Here is a 19131-nt window from a genome sequence, read left to right on the forward strand (position 1 = left end):
TCCTTGATGCAAGCAGAAGAACTGAAAGAAAATTGAATATGGAATACCTTTCTTTCTGTGTGATTTAGGATCATTTAATACTTCAATACCTGCCTCATGTATCACCTAATATCAGCCCACCTTCCAGGAAACAACGGCTTGGTCAGAACAGACAGAACCAACTTCTTCTCCCATCTGTGCCCCACTCCAGACTCAGTTTGCTCCTCTGTAAAATGGGCTGATCATTACTGTTCCAGGCTGTCAGGGTTAAATGAGATGTCACACATGCTATTTCTGGATTCTCTCAGCTCTGCTGCCTACCATCTGCACATGACCACAGGTGACTTGCCCTGCCTCCCTGGGTCTCAGTTTCCTCATTTCCAAAAAGGAATGTATAAAACCTGCCCTGGAGAGTTGTAAAGCTCCTTTATTTAATAAATATTTCCCGACTACCTACTATGTTCCAGTGACTACTCTGTGGGTTGAGGATGTAGGAGTGATGATGAAGAGGGACAAAAATCCCTCTTCTCATGGAGCTAATCTTCAAAGGGTGGGGGGAGGAGAAAAACGAAATAGGACAATAGATAAAATATATAGTACAGTAAGGTAGGAAATAATAAAAGCTATAGAAAAATAAGGCAGGGTGGGAGGGGCAGGGTTGCCAATTCTAAAGAGGGTAAATCCAGGGACAGAATATCTGACAGGTTGACATTTGGATGACGCCTGAAGGAGGTGAGGGAGCCCTGAGATATCTGGGGGGGAACAGCATGTCAGGCAGAGGGCACAGCAAATGCAAAGGCCCGGAGGTGGGAGCCGGCCTAGGCTAGTTCCGAAGAAGCAGGAGGCCGAAGAAGCAGGAAGCTGAAGACAAAGAGCAGCAGGGGGTAAGGTCCCAGAGGCAAAGGGGTTGGGTCCTGTGGAAATTTTAGAACTCTGGTTTTGCTTTGGAGAGGAATCTAGCATATCGCCTGGTACCTGGTAGGTGCCTAATTCATTGGAGCTCTAATGATAACAATTCCTGGCATCACTTAGCATTGTTTCCCCACAGCGCCTCTGTTGTCAGGCTCTAGGGTGACACAGAGTGACACACACACCCACTGGCCCGGCTTTACCGGAAGGCAGCGGGGACGGAATGGAGGGAAGCCAGCCCCAGCATTCCTGACGCACCCATTCCCTCTCGGACTCCTTGCCAGGCCTGCCACACCCCTGCGGCCGGCTGGGCAGTGGGCACAGGAATGCTGGGGCAGCCGCGGGCCAGGCCGACCTTGGAGGAGGCCTAAGGACAAGCAGTGGAGGGAGGCCTGCACCCCCGGGCCGAGCGCAGAGTGCCTTCCAAGTGTTCCCTCCCAGCCCTTGGAGAGAGGGGCTGTCTTAGGAAACCGAGGCTTGGAGAGGTCACTCCCTCAGGTGAGTCACACCCATTCTGCCACCCCTAGGGGTTGCACTCTTCACCAGGACTCTGCCCCACCGGACTCTGGGGACCCTTTCCCACCAGGCTCCCCTCCTGAGAGAGAAGAATCTTGCAGCTCCTGCCTGCCAGCTTTGCAGCTGCCGCAGGCCTGGACAGGTCCTGGCTGGTGCCTCCTCAGTGGCTGAGGATGGAGCAGGGGGGAATCAGGTTTTGCCAGCTCTGGGATAGAACCCAGGTTGCTGAGTCAGGCCTTTTCCCAGGACTTCTTGGACTCAGCCGCCAGCCCTGGAGTGGAGGCGGGGGCCCAGGACTGGGCCCCCCCAGGCCCCCCCTCCTTACCTGTCTAACTTCATCTCAGGGCACTCTTGCTCTTTCTCTGCTCCAACCACACTGGCCTCCCTGCTGAATCCCACCAAGCACACTCCTGCCTCAGGGCCTTTGCACTTGTTCCTCTTATTCAAACATACTTGCTCTCTAGTATCCTCCAGTCTTTACTCAAATGCCACCTTCTCAGTGAGGCCCTCCCTGACTACTAGAACTGAGCCCCACCCCCAGCCTGTCCTTCCTGCCCCCCTTCCCAACTTGATCTTCCTCTGTAGCTTCACCTTTCACTGTTCCATGTATTTTACTGATTTGTCTTGTTTATGGTCTCTCTCCCACTGAATGTTAGCTGGATCGCCCTTAGACTGGCCTAGAAGGGCCTCTGCACTGTGCTTCAGAAGGCCCTGCTCTGGCCCTCCCGTCCTTCCAGGAAGCCAAGTTGAGACTGCTAGAACCTGGGTCCACCTCCCTGCCCTCTAGACCATTCCCTGCCCAAATGGTCCCAGGCCCTTCCCAGGGCTGTCCAAAGGGCAGCCAACATAGCCCAGGTGTATATTCCTAGGCCCAGCGGATGGAAGGCTGTCTATGGGGATCAGTGGACAAAGCTTGGATGCGTGGGCTGGGGTGTACACACAGGAACCTCATGGTATGGGATAGAGCCTGGTGGGGGTGGGGGTGTAGAAAAGTGGACTGACCATTGCTCCTGGGCTGAGGGCTAACTCTGCCTGTGCAGTCACATTCTGGACCAGTACTTCAGATGTCTGAAGATCCAGATCGCTGTGAAGACATGCTTGTTCCAGTAGGAAGATAGACTACCTTTAACAGTTCAGTCAACTCATATGGTATGTGGGCCCTACACACTATTAGGGCTGGGATTTTGAATATTTTCTGCATTTCTCTATCTCCAGCACCTAGACCAGTGCCCGGCACAGAACACATGCTCGGCAAATAGTTGTTAAATGAATGAACAAAAACGCACTGGGGCAACGCCCCCACATATTCTTGGGGGCCCCAGAAGTGGTTGGAAGTGCTGTGGCTTTTGTGTGTCAGAGCCTCAGAGTCTCAAGGTCTGGGTGGGGGGGGCAACTCTGCCTTGCATAGGGGGCCCTATGCCCTATATGAAGACCCTCTCCCACAGCCTGCCTGCTCCCACACCCCATTATAGCTGCAGTCTCTGCTCAGAGACCGATGTGGGGCTCGATCCCAGGACCCGGGTATGATGGCCTGAGCCAAAGGCATACGTTAACTGACTGAGCCACCCAGGCGCCCCTATTCTTCTTCTTTTTTAAAGACTTTATTTTTAAGTAATCTCTACACCATGGTTGGCATGGATCTCACAACCCAAGATCAAGAGTCTCAGGCTCCACCAACTGAGCCAGCCAGGCGTCCCTGGAGTTTTTATTCTTAACAGTAAAAAGAGCTCATACTTGGGAATCAAGGAGACTTGGACCCCAAAACTGTCTCTATCACTTCCTGTCTGTGTATGGCCTTTACTCTCTTTATTCTCAATTTCCTTTTACAAAGGGAAGCATGAAAACTCTCCCGGGGATGTTGGTGGGAGAAATGTAGGTAACTGATTCTGGGCACATGGAGGGCATGACCAGTCATCGCCCAATGTTGACTGCCGCCCACCGCCACCACTCTTCCCACCAGAGCGTACACGGCAGTTGCTGACACACCTCGGACTCCCGCGCAAGGCGCGGGCCAGCTGGCGGGACGGCTCCGCCCTCAGACGCCCTTCCGGTGGACCTTGCCCCCGGGTCTCCAGGCTGGAAGGCGCGCGGCCGTCCCAAGGTTCGGGTGAAGAGTGCCCTCTGCTGGGCGCGTGGGGAAGGGCTTACGGGGAAATCACGGCCGCCCTGACGCCTGAAGCGGCTTTGTGCAGACAGGAAATGTGTCCCTCGGGGTGGGACGTGCAGTTTCCACTCAGAGGAGATAAAGGAGCAGTAACCGGCCCTGTCAGTGTGTCAGCAATCACCACAGGAGAGATAACACTGAGGCAGCTTTGTATGCTAGGCATCCTTGTAAACACTTTACAGATAACCAACTCATTTACTTCTCCATTTTACAGATGAGAAGAGTGAGGCACAGAGGTTAAGAGATTTGTCTAAGGCGTCATACACTGGAAGTGCTGGGATTTGAACCTGTGCCCTGAACCATGCCTCCTTAGTGGAAAGTAGCTCTATCTTTAGCCAAAAAGGAGTTGGCTTTGTGGAGTTCCCCAGTGAGTTTGGAACTGGACATACAGGGTGTGTGGGCGGAAAAGGGGGCTTTCCATAGTGACTGCCCCCACCCGCTCAACGGCAGGCCAGCCACCAAGCTGACCTCAGGGCCCCCTCCTGACTGGCCATCCCTCAGCATTTCCCTGCCCAGATCCTCTTGCAGCATTGCTGTGTGGGTGGGGGTGCGGCTGGGGGTGTTAAGGAAAGTCTATGCCTAGCACAAGAGGCCATGAATCTGAGGCCTCAGCTACTTGCCCACCTTCCAAGAATGATAGTCATTTCCCTCAGGCCCCCTCAAGGGCCTGGACAAAGCTCACCTGGGGAGATGGGGCCTATCTGCATACCGTCTGCTCAGGTAGGCAGGAAGGGAAAATGCGAGAAGGGAGGCCTGGGCTCTGCCCATCTCAGCCCTGCTGGTCGATCTGCTTTTGGAAACTCTTATCTTTTCCCATCTGAAAAATGACAGGGGTGGATTAGTGGCAATTTCCAAAGTGCTCTGGATTTGGGGGTTAAGGAGAATCACTGGGAAGATGAGGCCAAAAGGCAGGTCTCTCAGCTACCTGACCCCTTCTTCCAACAAGTTCATTTAAACAATTACTTTTAAGTAATCTCTACCCCGAATGTGGGGCTTGAACTCCAGGCCCTAAGATCAAGAGTCTCAGGCTCCACCGACTGAGTCAGCCAGGCGCCCCTACAATTTCACTTTTTCATTGGACTAGGGATCTGTGACTTTAGCTTTACGTCTTGGGGGGAATCACTTAACAGAATGAGCCTGAGGGGGTCTTTTCCATCCCTAGCCATTGGAGGACTGGCTTTGAAGCATTTGCAGAGCTGGATGCTCCAGGGAACTTCAACATTGTTAAGGGAAAAGACTGGAATCATTAATGTCCATGGTTGGTGGTGAGATTAAATAAATGCTAACCCATCCCAACTGGATTATGTCGCAGACAGTAAGGCAGCCTCCTAGGCCCCGTTATGAAAGCTGTAATGCAAAATGCATGTGAAACGTGGGAGGGAGAGGTTGGAAGGATGCATACCAAATTGTTGCACCACAAAATATGAAGGATCAACATTCCAGGTATGTAATGTCAAACATCCAGGCCGTCCCCACTGGTATGGCCAGCGAGATTGATTAATTATGGGTGCTACTCTTGAGTGATTAGCATTGGTAACTTACCATATTTTGACTTTTTATGTCAGCCCTAAAGACCAGAGTGCTAAAATCCCATTTTGCAGAGGAGAAGCAGGGCCAGAGTGAGAGAGGGATGTAACATCCATACCCATCACAGAGCCCAGGTTTGTTTTTTTCCCAAATCACTCAGAGGGTGGTGACTAGTTCCATTGCCAGGGGAATCTAGATCCATCCACAGAGCTCAGGCTTGGGTAGAAAAGGCCACTCTTTCTCAACACCCTCCAAAAATCCCAGGGGAGGAAGGCCAGCCTGCACAGTGGCTGTTTGGTTTTATTATTAGTCTCAACTGTAGATAGGGTTTCAGGCTTTATTCGGGCATTTCAGAGAGGAGTTTAAGATAAGGGGCAGCAGATGTTTGCTGGCCGAGACACCTAATCCTCTCACCTTATCGGCACGAGCAGCAGGGCCGTGGTGGAGGGAGATGGAGGCCAGCAGAGCCAGAGGCTGCGGCTGGACAGAGAGGCAGGAGGTGGCCTTGACCTGCAGGCTAAGGTGCTGTGAACCACGGAGCAGTGGGAAGGTTTCTCACCCAACTGAGTTCCCCTCTGATTTCCCATCTAGGGCCTGAGGCTTCAGGACACCCTCCGTCTCCTCCTTCAGAGCCTGGGTCCCAAACTTGACTGTGCATCAGAATTGCCTGGAAGTCCTGTTAAGTCACATTTCGGGGGCCCACCTGCAGCGTCTGATTCAGCCGCTCATGCTACTGCTGCCCGTCCAGGAACTGCATTTTGAGTGCCATTGCTTTAAAGAATTAGTCACTGTTGGGGGACGAAAACTTTTATTTCAAGTTCAGCAATCCCTTTTGGCTTCACTTCACATTCTTTTCTCTTGGTTCATTGAACATAAGTTAAACTTCGCTTTAACAAAGGCCCATGTGGAATTGTTCTTTCCCCGCTGTCTCTTCATCCCCATTCCTGCATCCCCGTATTGTTAGGAATGTTCAAATTTCACGTACATCCTGGTAAGTTCTCTAATTTTCTGTCTGGCTTGATTCTGATGATGATCAGGTGTCATTTAAAAAAAAATACAATGAAGCCATTCTTTAAAGGAGGAAAATCCCCTCAGAGGGCAATTGTGAGGATTTGTTTAAAGGAAATAATTAAAGTTATTTGGCCCTAAAAAGTATTAAATAAATGGTAGCTGTTACCAGTGAACGCAAATAGCACTCACAGTGTGCCAGATATGAAGTCATTTAATCTCCATAAAAACTCCCCATTTGATACATGAAAAATGTAGTAAGGCAACTCGAGGTTAAATGTGACTTGCTAGGAAGTAGCAGAATCGGACCCCTCCCTGCCTTTTGATACAGAGCCCACCACACGGAAGAGGAACTCTTCCCATACTGCATTACCCGAGAACAGCCACTGTTCCAGAAAAGATGTTGCCTGTAGCTCTGGTGGGGCTCAGCCCAGGGGTAAGGGGATTAATGGTTCTCCCACACAGGAGAGCAGCTCAGAATTTGTAGAGAGAGGGGCGCCTGGCTGGCTCAGTCAGAAGAGCATGTGACTCTTGATCTCAGGGTTGTGAGTTCGAGCATCACGTTGGGTGTAGATTACTTAAAAAAAAAAAAAATTTAGAGAGGATAGATTTACCTTCATCAGGCCCACCTGGACATGTATACACATCCTGAGCTTCCCCTCCCTTCGGGAGGAAGCTGGGTGAGGTCAGCAGAGTTAAAAGTGCTCACTCCCCGTACACAACTCTGACAATTCTAAAAGCCACTGAATTGGACACTGAAGTGGGTGTATGGTGTGGTATGTGACTCACAGGGCAATAAAACTGTAATAAAAAGAAATTCACTCCCCAGGCACCTCTGGGAAAAATTCCTTTAATAAAAAAGTTGTAGTACATTTACACGATTGTCATCACCCTTTATCTACAGTACTCAGTAGGGAAAATAAAAAATAAATGACAACATAATCGCGCTCAGTATAAAAACGCAGGAATTCATTCCAATAGGAGGCCTTGATGTCTGGAGAGGAGAGAGAAGTGCACGAGGGCACATGAGCTGAGCAGCTCAGGCTTGGGCTTCTGGAGCAACGCTGAGGACCCGCCTCTAACTTTCTGAAGACAGTATTTAAAAAAAAAAAAAAGGTCCAGGGTGCAGTGAGAGGCCTCATCTAAGGAGCAGGGTCCATTCCAGAGAGAACATCATCACCGGGAGGTGCGGGGTATTGGGGGGTGGTCAGAGTCGGTCTGGGCATTTATGGCAGGTTATAGACTCCCAGAAATTTGGCCTCGGAGGCAACCCTGGCCTAGTCTGAGAGGTTTCCAGAGGTGAAATCAAACTGCCCATGTCCCTCCATTCTGGAAGGCTTAGAAACCAACCCTTAAGGTCAGACTTGAGGACCTGTCTCCTCCAAGTTGCTAAGACCACTTCTTGACAAGCTCCCAAGTCCTTCGCTGAGGGGAGGAATCAGGCTCCTTGGAGATGCCCCTGCGGCCCAACCTTTAGTCCCTGGGACTGCTGGCAGGTGGCCTAGTCGTCCTGGCCGCTGCCATACATGTCGGCCAGCTTCTTGAAGCGGATGCCCCACTCGTTCAGATAGTCATAGTCTTGGTCCTGGTCAGAGGCTGAGGAGGTGAGGGAGCTCAGGGAGGCAGCATCAGAGCCGCGGCCCTCATAGTCAAACACCAACAGGGAGTCGTAGGGCGGGGCCGTGGGGTCTGTGTTAGCTGCCTTCAGGTTCTGGGGTGACAAGAGCGGGTGGTTAGGAGCAGCGTGCAGACCCCAGCAGCTGTGAGAGCTCGGGCACGTTGAGATCCCCCTGCTGAGCCTGCGTCTCCTTGTCTGTGAGGACATCCCTTCCCTCCATTTAAGGGGTGTTTGTATTTTTAAAGATTTTATTTATTTATTTGAGAGAGAGAGCACAGAGGGAGAGTGAGAAGGAGAAGCAGATGCCCCGCTAAGTGGAGAGCCCGATGCGGGGCTCGATCCCAGAACCCCGAGACCACGACCCGAGCCGAAGGCAGACGCCCGCCCAATGGACTGAGCCACCCAAGCACCCCTCCATTAAGGTTTTTTTTTTCTTTTATTCGACGGAGAGAGACACAGCGAGAGAGGAAACACAAGCAGGGGGAGTGGGAGAGGGAGAAGCAGGCTTCCCGCAGAGCAGGGAGCCCGATGTGGGACTCGATCCCAGGACCCTGGGATCATGACCCGAGCCGAAGGCAGGCGCCCAACAACTAAGCCTCCCAGGCGCTCCTCCATTAAGGTTTTGAAAGGCGAAGTGAAATAATGCACATAAATACTGAGCACCAAGCCTAGCATACAGCAACTGCTTGGTGCGACAGGCCAGTGGTCAGAACTCTGACATCACACCCTAGTTTTGTGACCTTGGACAAACCCCTTAACCTCTACGTGCTGTTTTTGTCTTGTCTCTAAAATGGGAGACTTCATATCGTTTTAGAGGAATAAATTAATACATGTAAATATGTCAAGTGCTTATTAGAATAGTACCTGGCACATAGTTGAACATTATTTCCTCATTTGTAAAATGAGGCTAACAAGAGGATTCCCTCCCCACAGTTGATGTGGGGATTGAATGAGATCATATTTGCAAACTATCTAAATGTCTGTCCAGAGACATTCTAGAAATGGTCTTCATCGAACTGGAGGGAAAAGTTCCAGGTATTTAACTCCAAGGCATTTTCTCAAACCATCTGCTCTGAGCAACTTTGCCCAGATGCTTTTGTTTTTGCACAGCAAATATGCTCATGCTAAAGAACAGAGTCCAACCACCAGGCTACTTCCAGAAGGCAAGAAAGGTAAGCAGAAAGGTTCAAGCCAGGGTAAGGTATTTTGACTGCCCACCAAGCCCTCTGCCCATTGCTGCTTCCTCACACTCTCTAAGATGCATCAATCTATCTTTTCTCCCTCCCTCCTAGCCTGCCTTCCTCGTATTTAGGACCTCCACTAATGGAACACCTGGCTGGCTCAGTTGGTAGAGCATGAGACTCATGATCTCAGGGTCTGTGTTCAAGGCCCATGTTGGGTGTAAAGCTTACTTAAGGGAAAAAAAAAAAGAAAAACCTCCGTTTACTGCTAATGAGGTACCAGGCTGTGATAGGCGCCTATCATCTATCTCCCATGTAACTAGTTCAGTGGTTCTCACAACCCTGGCTGTATATTTAATTTTAAGCTTGGGGAGCTTTAAAAAAAATCAGAGCCTAAAAAACAAATGAATCCCTGCATTCCAGGCTTTGCTGTTTTTCAAAGTCCCTCAGATAAATCAAACATGTGACCACAGTTAAAAACACTGGAGATACTCAGCTATTATCAATAATAACTATCATTACCCAGTAAAGGCTACATGCCAAGCAAGTGGTTCTTAAGACTTAAATTACTTGGGATTTTTTTTTTTTAAGTTTTTATTTATTTATTTGAGAGCGAGAGCACGCGTGCGCGCGCGCACACCCCCCCCCACACACACGCACACGTGGGGGAGGGGCAGAGGGAGAAGCAGGCTCCCCGCAGAGCAGGGAGCCCAATATGGAGCTCGATCCCAGGACCCCGAGATCATGACCTGAGCCAAACGCAGCCACTCAACTGACTGAGCCACCCAGGCACCCCTACTTGGAAATTTTTAAGAAATTCTGAAGCCCAGGCCACATCCAGATCAATTACATCACAATCTCTGTAAGGAGTCAGAGACATCAGTAGTTTTTGAAGTTTCCCAGGAGATTCCAACGTTTGGGAACCACCGTTTCAGGTGCTTGCTCATCCGATCCTTAAAGCAACCTGTAAAAGGGTAGCTCCGACGGTTAAGCACCCGACTTTGGCTCAGGTCCTGATCTCAGGGTCCTGGGATCAGGCCACTTAGGGCTCTGTGCTCAGCAGCGAATCTGCTCCTCCCTCTCCCTCTGCCTCTCCCCCCTGCTCATGCGCTCTCTTTCAAATTAAAAAGAAAATGCAACCTATAACAGAGGGTCCCCAAATCTGGTCCACACTGGGATCACCTGGGACCTTTAAAAATTCAAACCCAGGTAGTCTGGCTTCACAGTTTTCTAACAACTGTTATATTTGTTGAATAAATGAATAAATAATTCATAACCTATTGTTAACCACTCTGCAACTTAGGATTTCATTGAGGAGAAAACAGAAACCCAGAAGTCACTCAAATATGCCAGAGGTCACACAGCTGGTTGGTGAGGGAGGCAAGATTTGAACCCAGGGTCAAGACTCCAAGCCCATGCTCTCTCTCTCATGCTGCTGGTGCTTGAATAAAGGGCTGCCCTCAGCTGGCCCCCTAGGCCTCACCTCAATGATGAAGTTCCCAATCTCATCTGGGTTGGCTGGACGTGGACGGTACATGGGTGTGGGGATGAAGGTTGGCGCCACATCATTGCGGAGAACCACCTCAGGCCGGACCTCCAGACCCCGGTGGAGTTGGGTGATGTCATAGTCCTTCATGGATGTGAAGGAGAACATGGGATTGAGAAGGCAGCTCCCCACCATTTATGTTTCAGCCCACTCCCCTGCCATGTGGGTGTTCTGGTTCACGGGTAGCACTTAGAAGCCCTTGTTTCCAACAGCCCCTCCACCCAAATTAAGCACAGGCTCAAGGCCACCTTGGTTGGGGTCAAAGGGACTACAGCTATGGACCAGACACCCTCTCAGAAGAGAAGAGTTGGTGGTCAATCCTACATGAAGACTGATGTGTTAGGTCAGAGTCTGGTCAATGCAGCTAATGTGGATAGTTGGTTGACCCAACCATCCCTGCCAGTGGCCCTGGAGGCATCCATCTCCCAACCCCCTAGACCTCCCAATGCCTCACCTGGTCCTCCTCACCACCTCCCTCTTCACCGTAGTAGAAGACATTGTCACGGGTGTCATCTTCTGGGAGTAGAAGAGGCTCCTTCACCTTCCTCTTCTTCCTCACCAGCAAGAGGAGCACCAGCAGAAGGACTGCAAGAGTTAGGGAGGGTAAATATTCACCCCCCACAATCACACAGCTGTGGCCGATACCCTACTCTCTGAGCCCCACCTAATTTTAGACCCCTTTCCTCGGTAGCCAGGCTCCCCTGCACGTAGGAAAACCCCGAACTCCTTATCAAAGCGTACAGGATTGGCCCCTACCTGTCTCCACACATATATACCCCTGTGTGGGTCTAATCTTAGTGGCCTCCTTGGAGTGCCTCAAGTACACCCAGCAGTCTCCCGCTTTAGGACCGTCGCCTGGGCATTCCTCACCTGGAACACTCTGCGCGCACACGCACGGCTCTCACCCTTCAGGCCTCAGCCTAATATCACCCCCTCCTAGCAGCAATCTGATCTCATCCCCCCCACCCCCATAATTGTCAGTCTTCCCTTACTGGTAATACCGGTCCTTAAGGGACTCTCCCAGCAGATGTTACTTTTCAACAGGACACTTTTTCAGTCCCCAGGTGACCCCTCAATTAGCCACAAACTTTAAGTTAAAAGCAAGACAGTGCAAGTCTATGTGGTGTAGTAATTTGAATGTAGGTGCAAATACTATGTTGGTATTTCAAGAGGACTGGCTTTTAGTGATATGGTTGGAAGGGCTGGCAGGCTATTTGGACTTTGTGGTACTGGCCAGCTAATGCCTGGCTGTTCTCCCTAATGCCACGACCACCTCCAGTTAATCCCATATAAAGAAGCAACGCCAGGGCCCTCTCTGTGGCTCTTCAGTGTGAGAGGATACGGCCACTATTTACCTTTATCACTTCTTTGGCCTGTTGACGGAACTGATGTCCATCTCTGGCCCAACAGAACAAATCTAGCCTTCTTGGGGAGTCTATGGGTTCTCAAGATGCATACCTATGTGGACCAAACAGCATTCTTTCCCTCCTCTTTTCCTGCCCGTTGAGTCTGGGGAAAGGCAGGAGCTGAAGTGGACTTTTCACCTGCACCAAACCTTATATATCTGCCTACTGATATCTCCATTTGGACTGCCTGGCAATTCTCTTCCCATGGTCTTTTCCAAACTGGTTAATGGAAAGTCCAGTTTCTACTTGTCTGGGTCTTTGAAACATGGATGGTTCTTTTCCTCATATCACATAAGAATCTGAACTGATTCAGCCTTGAAATAGGGCCATCTCTCATCATCTCACCCCTAAATTACGGCAATAGCTCCTTAATGGTCTCCCTGTCTCCACCCTTACCCCTGCACAGTCTGTTTAGTAGGAATCCTGTAAAACTCAAGTCAAATCACATCATTGCTTTGCTTTAAACCCTCTGATGACTTCACATTTCATCCAGATCCTTGCAATAGGCTTCAAGGCCACAGCCATCACCTCTCTGATTTCACCCCCTACTTTTTTCCCTTTTGCTTTTTCCACTCCAGCCATCTGTTGTTTCCACACACCAAGCACAGTGCAGTGCTGCCTCAGGACCTTTGCACTTGATGTTCCCGAGATATCTGCATCATTTGCTTCCTCACCCCTTTCGGGTCTTTACTGAAATATCCCTTCTCAGCAAAGCCTTTCTTGTCCATCCTACCTGAGATGGCAGACCTCCTCCCCCTGCTTGCTTTTTCTCCATACCAACACTGATTTCTCTGCCAGGTCATTTACTGTCTATTCTCTGCACTGGAAATTAATCTCCATGAGGGCAGAAAGTAGTCTGTTTTATAAAGCGCTGCACCCCAGCGCCAGGAACAGTGCTGGCTGTGCAGTATGTGGATTAAAGCTTGCCCTTGTTGAATTCATATCGGACTGAATGTGTTTCAGTATAAGGACCAATTCAGAGAGTGGAAAAAGACAATGTGAAAGGTTCTACCTTTAGAGTAAAGAATTTAGTTTGTAACTAAACACGTCTGCCCCGTAAACCAGTGACTCTCAAACCCTAGCATGCATCAGAACCCCTGGAGGCTTGTGAAAATACAGATTACTGGGTCTTAGCCCTAAGTTTCCGAATCAGTAGGTCAGGAGTGGGCCTGAGAACTGGCCTTTTTAACAAGTTCCTGGCGCTGCGGATGCTGTTGGTCTGGAGATCGCACGTTCAGAATGACTTGCTCTAGCCTCTAGATGACATCACAGCAGGGCTCAGTCTGTCTGTTCCCCATGGTCTCCCCAAAGCCTGGCACATTCCAGAAGCTCCATAAACATCTACCTACTGAATGACACTCCTAGAATTAAGAGTATCAGGAACAGATGGACAATGTTGGGGACACCTTAGTCCCAGCAGTTCAGGGTAGAATTGGGTCTTCAAACTACCCCATCCTCAGAGGGGAGAGAGCAGGGGTACTTACGCAGCAGAGCCAGGACAGCCCCCAGGATTGGGAGGAGGAAGCCCCACTTCCAGCGTTCGGGGCAGGTCTCCACGTGGCCATGGCAGTCACACACGGTGGCCTTGATCACTGTCAGCTGTTCCTTGTTGCCACGGTCAGCCAGAGAAAGGTGCACATCATACGTGTCTTGCTTCAGGAACTTCTTCAAGGACAAGGCCACTGTGTTTCCTGGAGGAGACAGATAGTGTTTACCACAACAAGGAGGCCACAAGTGGAATGTAGTGTATCACGCTGGAGATGAAGGAGACCGCCTCTACATCTGGCCAACAGGGAGAAATACCCCAAAAGCACACTTACGCCAAGTGTTAAAAAAAAAAACTGGTATTTGGCCAAAGCCAAATTCACCAACACGGAAAGGATTATTGGGATAGCAAAATAAATTCATCATCTTATTATTATTATTTTTTTAAAGATTTGTTTATTTATTTGACAGAGAGAGAGATAGCGAGAGCAGGAACACAAGCAGGGGGAGTGGGAGAGGGAGAAGCAGGCTACCCGCCAAGCAGGGAGCCCGATGTGGGACTCGATCCCAGGACCCTGGGATCATGACCTGAGCCGAAGGCAGACGCTTAACGACTGAGCCACCCAGGTGCCCCATCATCTTATTTTCTTAAAATCAAATCGGCAGTCACAGTATTTTTAAAATGAAGTTCTTAAAAGTTTATTTATTTTATTTATTTGAGAGAGCGTGCGTGCACAAGTGGGGGGAGGGGCAGAGGGAGAGGGAGAAGCAGGCTCTCCGCCAAGCAGGGAGCCCAATGCGGGACTCGATCCCAGGACCCAAGATCATGACCTGAGCTGAAGGCAGATGCTTAATTTACTGAGCCACTGAGGCACCCCAAAATAATGAAATTTTTTAAAAATCATGTCATACAGGGCCAATAATTTCTCAGCACCGCTAGCTGCTTGGCTGTTCTCCTCAAAAAGAACACACTGAAATACATTCTTCCTGAGATTACTAACCCCATCTTATATTCACATTGACTGACCACCTGTTTTCCTATTTGAAAGTTCACTACCATTATTACAGCATTTTTGCCCTTGCAATAGTAAATATGTTTATGCCTTAACTATCCGATAGAATTTCAGTATCTGAAATACTGATAGTTCTGCGAAAGCATTAATTATTTTTTTCAAAGATTTATTTATTTGAGAGAGTGTGCAAGGGTGCAGGGGGAGGGGGAGAGGTAGAGAGTCTTAAGCAGGCTCCACACTGAGCGTGGAGCCCAGCACGGGGCTCGATCTCAGGACCCCGAGATCATGGCCTGAGCCAAAATCAAGGGTCTGACGCTCAACCCACTGCACCATCTAGGCGCCCCGAGAGCATCAGTTACTAATAAATGCAAACGCACATGGCCTGGAGATATAAGGGACATTGTGGAGCAGGTCAGAGAGGCTGCCGGCCAGCACGGTCAGCATTAGTGACACACAGGTTCGGGGCTGCTGTGAGGCTGCTGCAGGCACTGTGCTAACCGGCCTTCAAAGGCCCAGCGTGGGGCGCCTGGGTGGCTCAGTTGGTTGGGCGACTGCCTTCGGCTCAGGTCATGATCCTGGAGTCCCGGGATCGAGTCCCGCATCGGGCTCCCTGCTCGGCAGGGAGTCTGCTTCTCCCTCGGACCCTCCCCCCTCTCACGTGCTCTCTCTCTCATTCTCTCTCTCAAATAAATAAATAAAATCTTAAAAAAAAACAAAAACCAAAAAACCTTCAAAGGCCCAGAGTGGGTGGCAGGTTAACCTCGAAGCAGAAGCCGAGCTTCAGTGGGGCTGCACAAGGGGTCCCACTCCGGGGAGACTGTGTGGCAATCCTAGAATGGGGAAGAGGGCTCTGTTTATGGGTGAGAAATACAGGGTCAGGGGCTTCTCTGAAGAAAGGCCTTCAGTTTAGACTCGTTTCTCAAGAAGGAGCTATTAGCCAGGGTAGCCTGACTTCTCATCATGCAGGACTTTCCCAAGCATTACAGATCCTCACCGTTAAATGCCAGCAGTGTCCCCCAGTCATCGGGGCAACCAAACGCCACCCCACGATTCTAGCTTGCCCACGCTCAGGCTTGCCCGCTTATTTCAGCACTGACCTCAAGCCACTTTTTGTTCAAAGGTTCTGCATACTCACTGGGCTCCTCTTAGTAAGAAAGCCAGAAGGCAGGCTTCGCCCTGTTCCCATGCGGCAATGGCAGGCAGAGAGGGAGCTCTGCAGGCCAAATATTTGGTCTACCACATCGTGGAGGCCAAGGTGGGGTATTTCACTGAAATATCCCTTCCACCATGCTGTCCCCGTGCCGGAGGGTGGATTTCTCAGGTGACGCTGAGGATGGTGGTGCTGGTGACTAAGTGGAAACTGACTGGGAGTGAGGCTCTACTCTCATCTTCACCACCGCTTTAGGAGGAGGTCACTATTAGCCTCACTTTACAAATGCAGAAATTGAAGCTTAAGGAGGTTAAGTAACCAGACCGAGGTCGCACAGGGGTAGGGTTTGGATGAACTCCCCCAACAACAAGGACATGGTCAGAGAGAAAAACTAAATTAAAACCAAGAACCAGGGGCGCCTGGGTGGCTCAATCTGTTGTTACCCATCTGACTTTGGCTCAGGTCATGATCCCAGGATCCTGGGATTGAGCCCTGAGTCGGTTTGTTCCTCTCCCTCTGCCCTACCCCCCACCCCGGGCTTGTTCTCTCTCTCGAATAAATAAAACAAAATAAACCCCAAGAACCAGGTCTCAATACTATCATCGGGTGTTTGTATCATTGGGCTTCGGCCATAACGCTCACACCCGACTGAGCCAGATCTGTGATTGCTGCCTGGGAAGAATACTCGAAAGGTGGCCGCTCACATCTACTGAGCACTGATGTACCAGACAAGAGGCCTCTCGTGGAATCACCTACTTCATCTTCACGGTATCTGGATGGAAGTAGGACAATTACTGGCACCATTCTACAGGTAGGGATAACTGAGGAACAGTGAGGTTCAGTAACTTGTCCATCATCACAAAGCTAATAAATGGAGGAACTGGGTGTTGAGCCAAAGCATTCTGGTTCCAGAGTCCATGCTCCATAAATGCTAAGACCAGGGAGGGGAAAAAACGGCTTCTAGGCCACAAGGGGGTGACAGGAGACCAATGTGGGTTCCTCAAAGGGAAGGTACAGGACATACATACCCAAATCACAGGAATCATAAAATTGAGACAATGTGGGTATGTGAAGCAGATCTCCTGAGTCCTTTCTGGGCTGGGCTCAGCAGCAGTCATAGACACTGGGCACTTGGTTCCTTTGGGGCTGAACCCGTGTGTACTGGTTCCCTATTTCCCTCCTGGGGAACCTTCCTAGCCCCAGGAGGAAGGCGGAGACATTTTAAACCAAAGTGAACCGTGTTTCTCCAGGGGCCTTACTGGCTCTTGGGGCTGGATCCTTCTCACACACCCCGGGTCCTCACTCACTTGATGCCAGTTAGACCCTCTCCCAGGCCAGTGACAACTGAAAAGCCATGGGAGACTGAGAAGCTCCGGGAGGATGGGAAAGCGAAAGGACAGGGAGGGGGACAGGAGCGGGTGTGGGGGGGACAAGGACTGTGGTCTCAACTTGCTCACGCACTCTGTGCCCTTGGGCACGCTACTTAACCTCTCTGAGCCTCGCTGTCATCTGTAAATGGGGATAAAAATACTGACCACAGAGGGTGGTAGAAATATTAAAAAAGGAAAGAAAAAGCATCTTGCCTATCATCAGGGTTCAATAAATGGTGGGAATGTGTACAGGGTCCTGGCATGGGGCACACACCCACCTACCACCATCACTCCCTCACCTTTCTCGTTGACCTCTGCTGTCCAGTAGATGTCCGAGTCGTGTGTGAGCTGGGCCTGGAAAGGGGAGGTGTGGGGGGACAGGTCCTTGTCCGTGATGTTCAGCACTTGGGGCACAGGGCTTTGGTTGCAGATGGTGATGTGACGGGGCTCAGGGACCGGGCCGTGGTCGTTGATGTCCATAAGTGTTAGCAGGAGGGTCCCAGTGCCAGTGGTGGGAGGGCTTCCTGTTCACAATTACACACAGGAGCCTTTTTTAGCATCTGCCCTTGGTTGGGGTAATGGATGAATGTTAAGGTCTCTGACCTACCCAGTCAGCCTCAGAGAGGTTCCTGTTTATTGCCCAGCTGTAACTTTTCAAGCCCCTCCCTGTCCTGCCCTAGTCTCATCATAGATCAAACCAGTGATGGCAGATCCATGACAATCATGCCTTCATTCTCAGCAGATTTTCCTAACCGATCGTAGCAGTTAACAACCACTACCAATCTACCCCAAAGAGAAACCTACTGGCCACCTCAGGGCTGATGCGCTTTAGGGATGGCTCCCTTCACAGTCCTGCCGTGACTTCTTGCCTGCTTCCAGGCCTTGCTTTCCTGTGTCAAGCAGAGATGTCAAATCACATCACAACCCCCAGCTCTGTCATGGTGTGACATCACTAGTCAATCATGCCATCTTCCAGGCAGCCCCTTCTAATCCAATCACAAGGGGAAACCAACAGGCCAATCTAGGGGTCAGTGAACCACACACCTGGGCTGAAATAAGTCTTTCTCCTAACACTTGGGTCTTAGGGAAACCAGAGCCAGCCAATCCTAGTCTTTAGAAGTCTCCTCTGCAAGTTTCCCTTGACCCTCTAGATTGGTTTGCTGATAACCCTTTCTGACACCATACTCTATCTGGGGAGGGGATGTGCTATGCCTTGGGCTCCAAAGGTACCCAAGTGGAGGGGTTGGAAGGAAGCTCTCACCATCATCTGTGGCCAAGACCATGACTTCGTAGACATTGTTCTTCACAAACTGTTCATCCTCACGGTCTAAGATCCCCGTGGCAGTGACCTGCCCACTGTCTGGGTCCATCGCTAGCCACCCTGCTGGGTCTCTCAGGATGTGGTAGCTGGGATGGAAAAGTTGAGAGGAATCATACCCAGAATACTTAGAATTCTGGTTGTCATTCAAAGCCTCCTCATTCCAACTGGCAGATGGTGTCATGGGACTTGGGGCTCCTAAGCAGTATCACATGAAAAATGCATCCCACCCCTAAATGGGAGCCCAGCAGGGACACATGAGAGAGAGTGGCTGTACCTGCTCCCCTGGATCTCAGAGTCCTTAGCCTTGAGAAGGGTAGGAAGGGAAGGCCCTGTGCAAGGGTCATGTTCAAAATATGTAGCAGTCTTTATGGTAATTAGAACAAACATCGACCATAATAAATAGCCCATCCAATACTACTAGTGCTTTTGGATGCATCTGAGCCCAGCTCCTGGTTACCTGATCTTCTGACTCCCCTTGTCAGGATCCTGCGCAGTGTAGGTGCAGACAGGCTCCCCAGTAGAGATGCCCTCCTGGACCTCGATGACTTTAGAAGGTGGGACGAACACAGGTGCCTCGTTCACGTCATCCACGTGGACCACTACAGTGGCTGTGGAGGTTGGGAGCTTCACTACAAAGGGAGCCTCATTGGTCACTTCAACATACAGAACGTGCTGGTTTTTGGCCTCGAAGTCCAAGCCCTGAGAGAGAAGAGGAAGGAGGACTTGAGCCGCTTATGTGTGAGGAGGACTTATGCAGTGCTGTGATGTCAGAAAGAAAGGGCCCACGGTGAGGGGCTGGAGGCTCTCAGCATCAACAATGCTATCCTTCCCGGGGTGCCTGGAGGGGGGTGCAGTTGGTTAAACAGCACCCAACTCTTGGTTTTGTCTCCAGATGTGATCTCAGGGTTGTGAAATCAAGCCCCATGTGGAGACTCACA

At 50.4% G+C, this 19131-nt stretch overlaps 1 protein-coding gene across 4 annotated transcripts in view; it reads right to left on the bottom strand.

Annotated features, from left to right (window-relative positions):
- Positions 1-6837: 6837 nt before the first annotated feature.
- The window catches only part of CDH3 (cadherin 3), a 126644-nt gene continuing 114350 nt past the window's right edge, over positions 6838-19131 (bottom strand). For 3 of the 4 annotated variants that reach the window (XM_064581287.1, XM_064581286.1, XM_045892114.3), the window contains 7 exons: positions 18651-18892; positions 18134-18279; positions 17172-17396; positions 13339-13545; positions 10903-11033; positions 10386-10532; positions 6838-7814 (listed from right to left, as the gene is read on the bottom strand). In XM_064581287.1, coding sequence (XP_064437357.1) covers positions 7605-7814; positions 10386-10532; positions 10903-11033; positions 13339-13545; positions 17172-17396; positions 18134-18279; positions 18651-18892 — 1308 coding nt within the window. In that variant the 3' untranslated portion in view covers positions 6838-7604. The remainder of the gene's footprint in view (positions 7815-10385; positions 10533-10902; positions 11034-13338; positions 13546-17171; positions 17397-18133; positions 18280-18650; positions 18893-19131) is intronic. The other variant, XM_064581285.1, reaches the window with a different exon arrangement.

Source organism: Mirounga angustirostris, unplaced genomic scaffold (assembly GCF_029215605.1).
Source record: "Mirounga angustirostris isolate CCGP_5_RB_7025 unplaced genomic scaffold, mMirAng1.0.hap1 SCAF_16, whole genome shotgun sequence".
NCBI lineage: Eukaryota > Metazoa > Chordata > Mammalia > Carnivora > Phocidae > Mirounga > Mirounga angustirostris.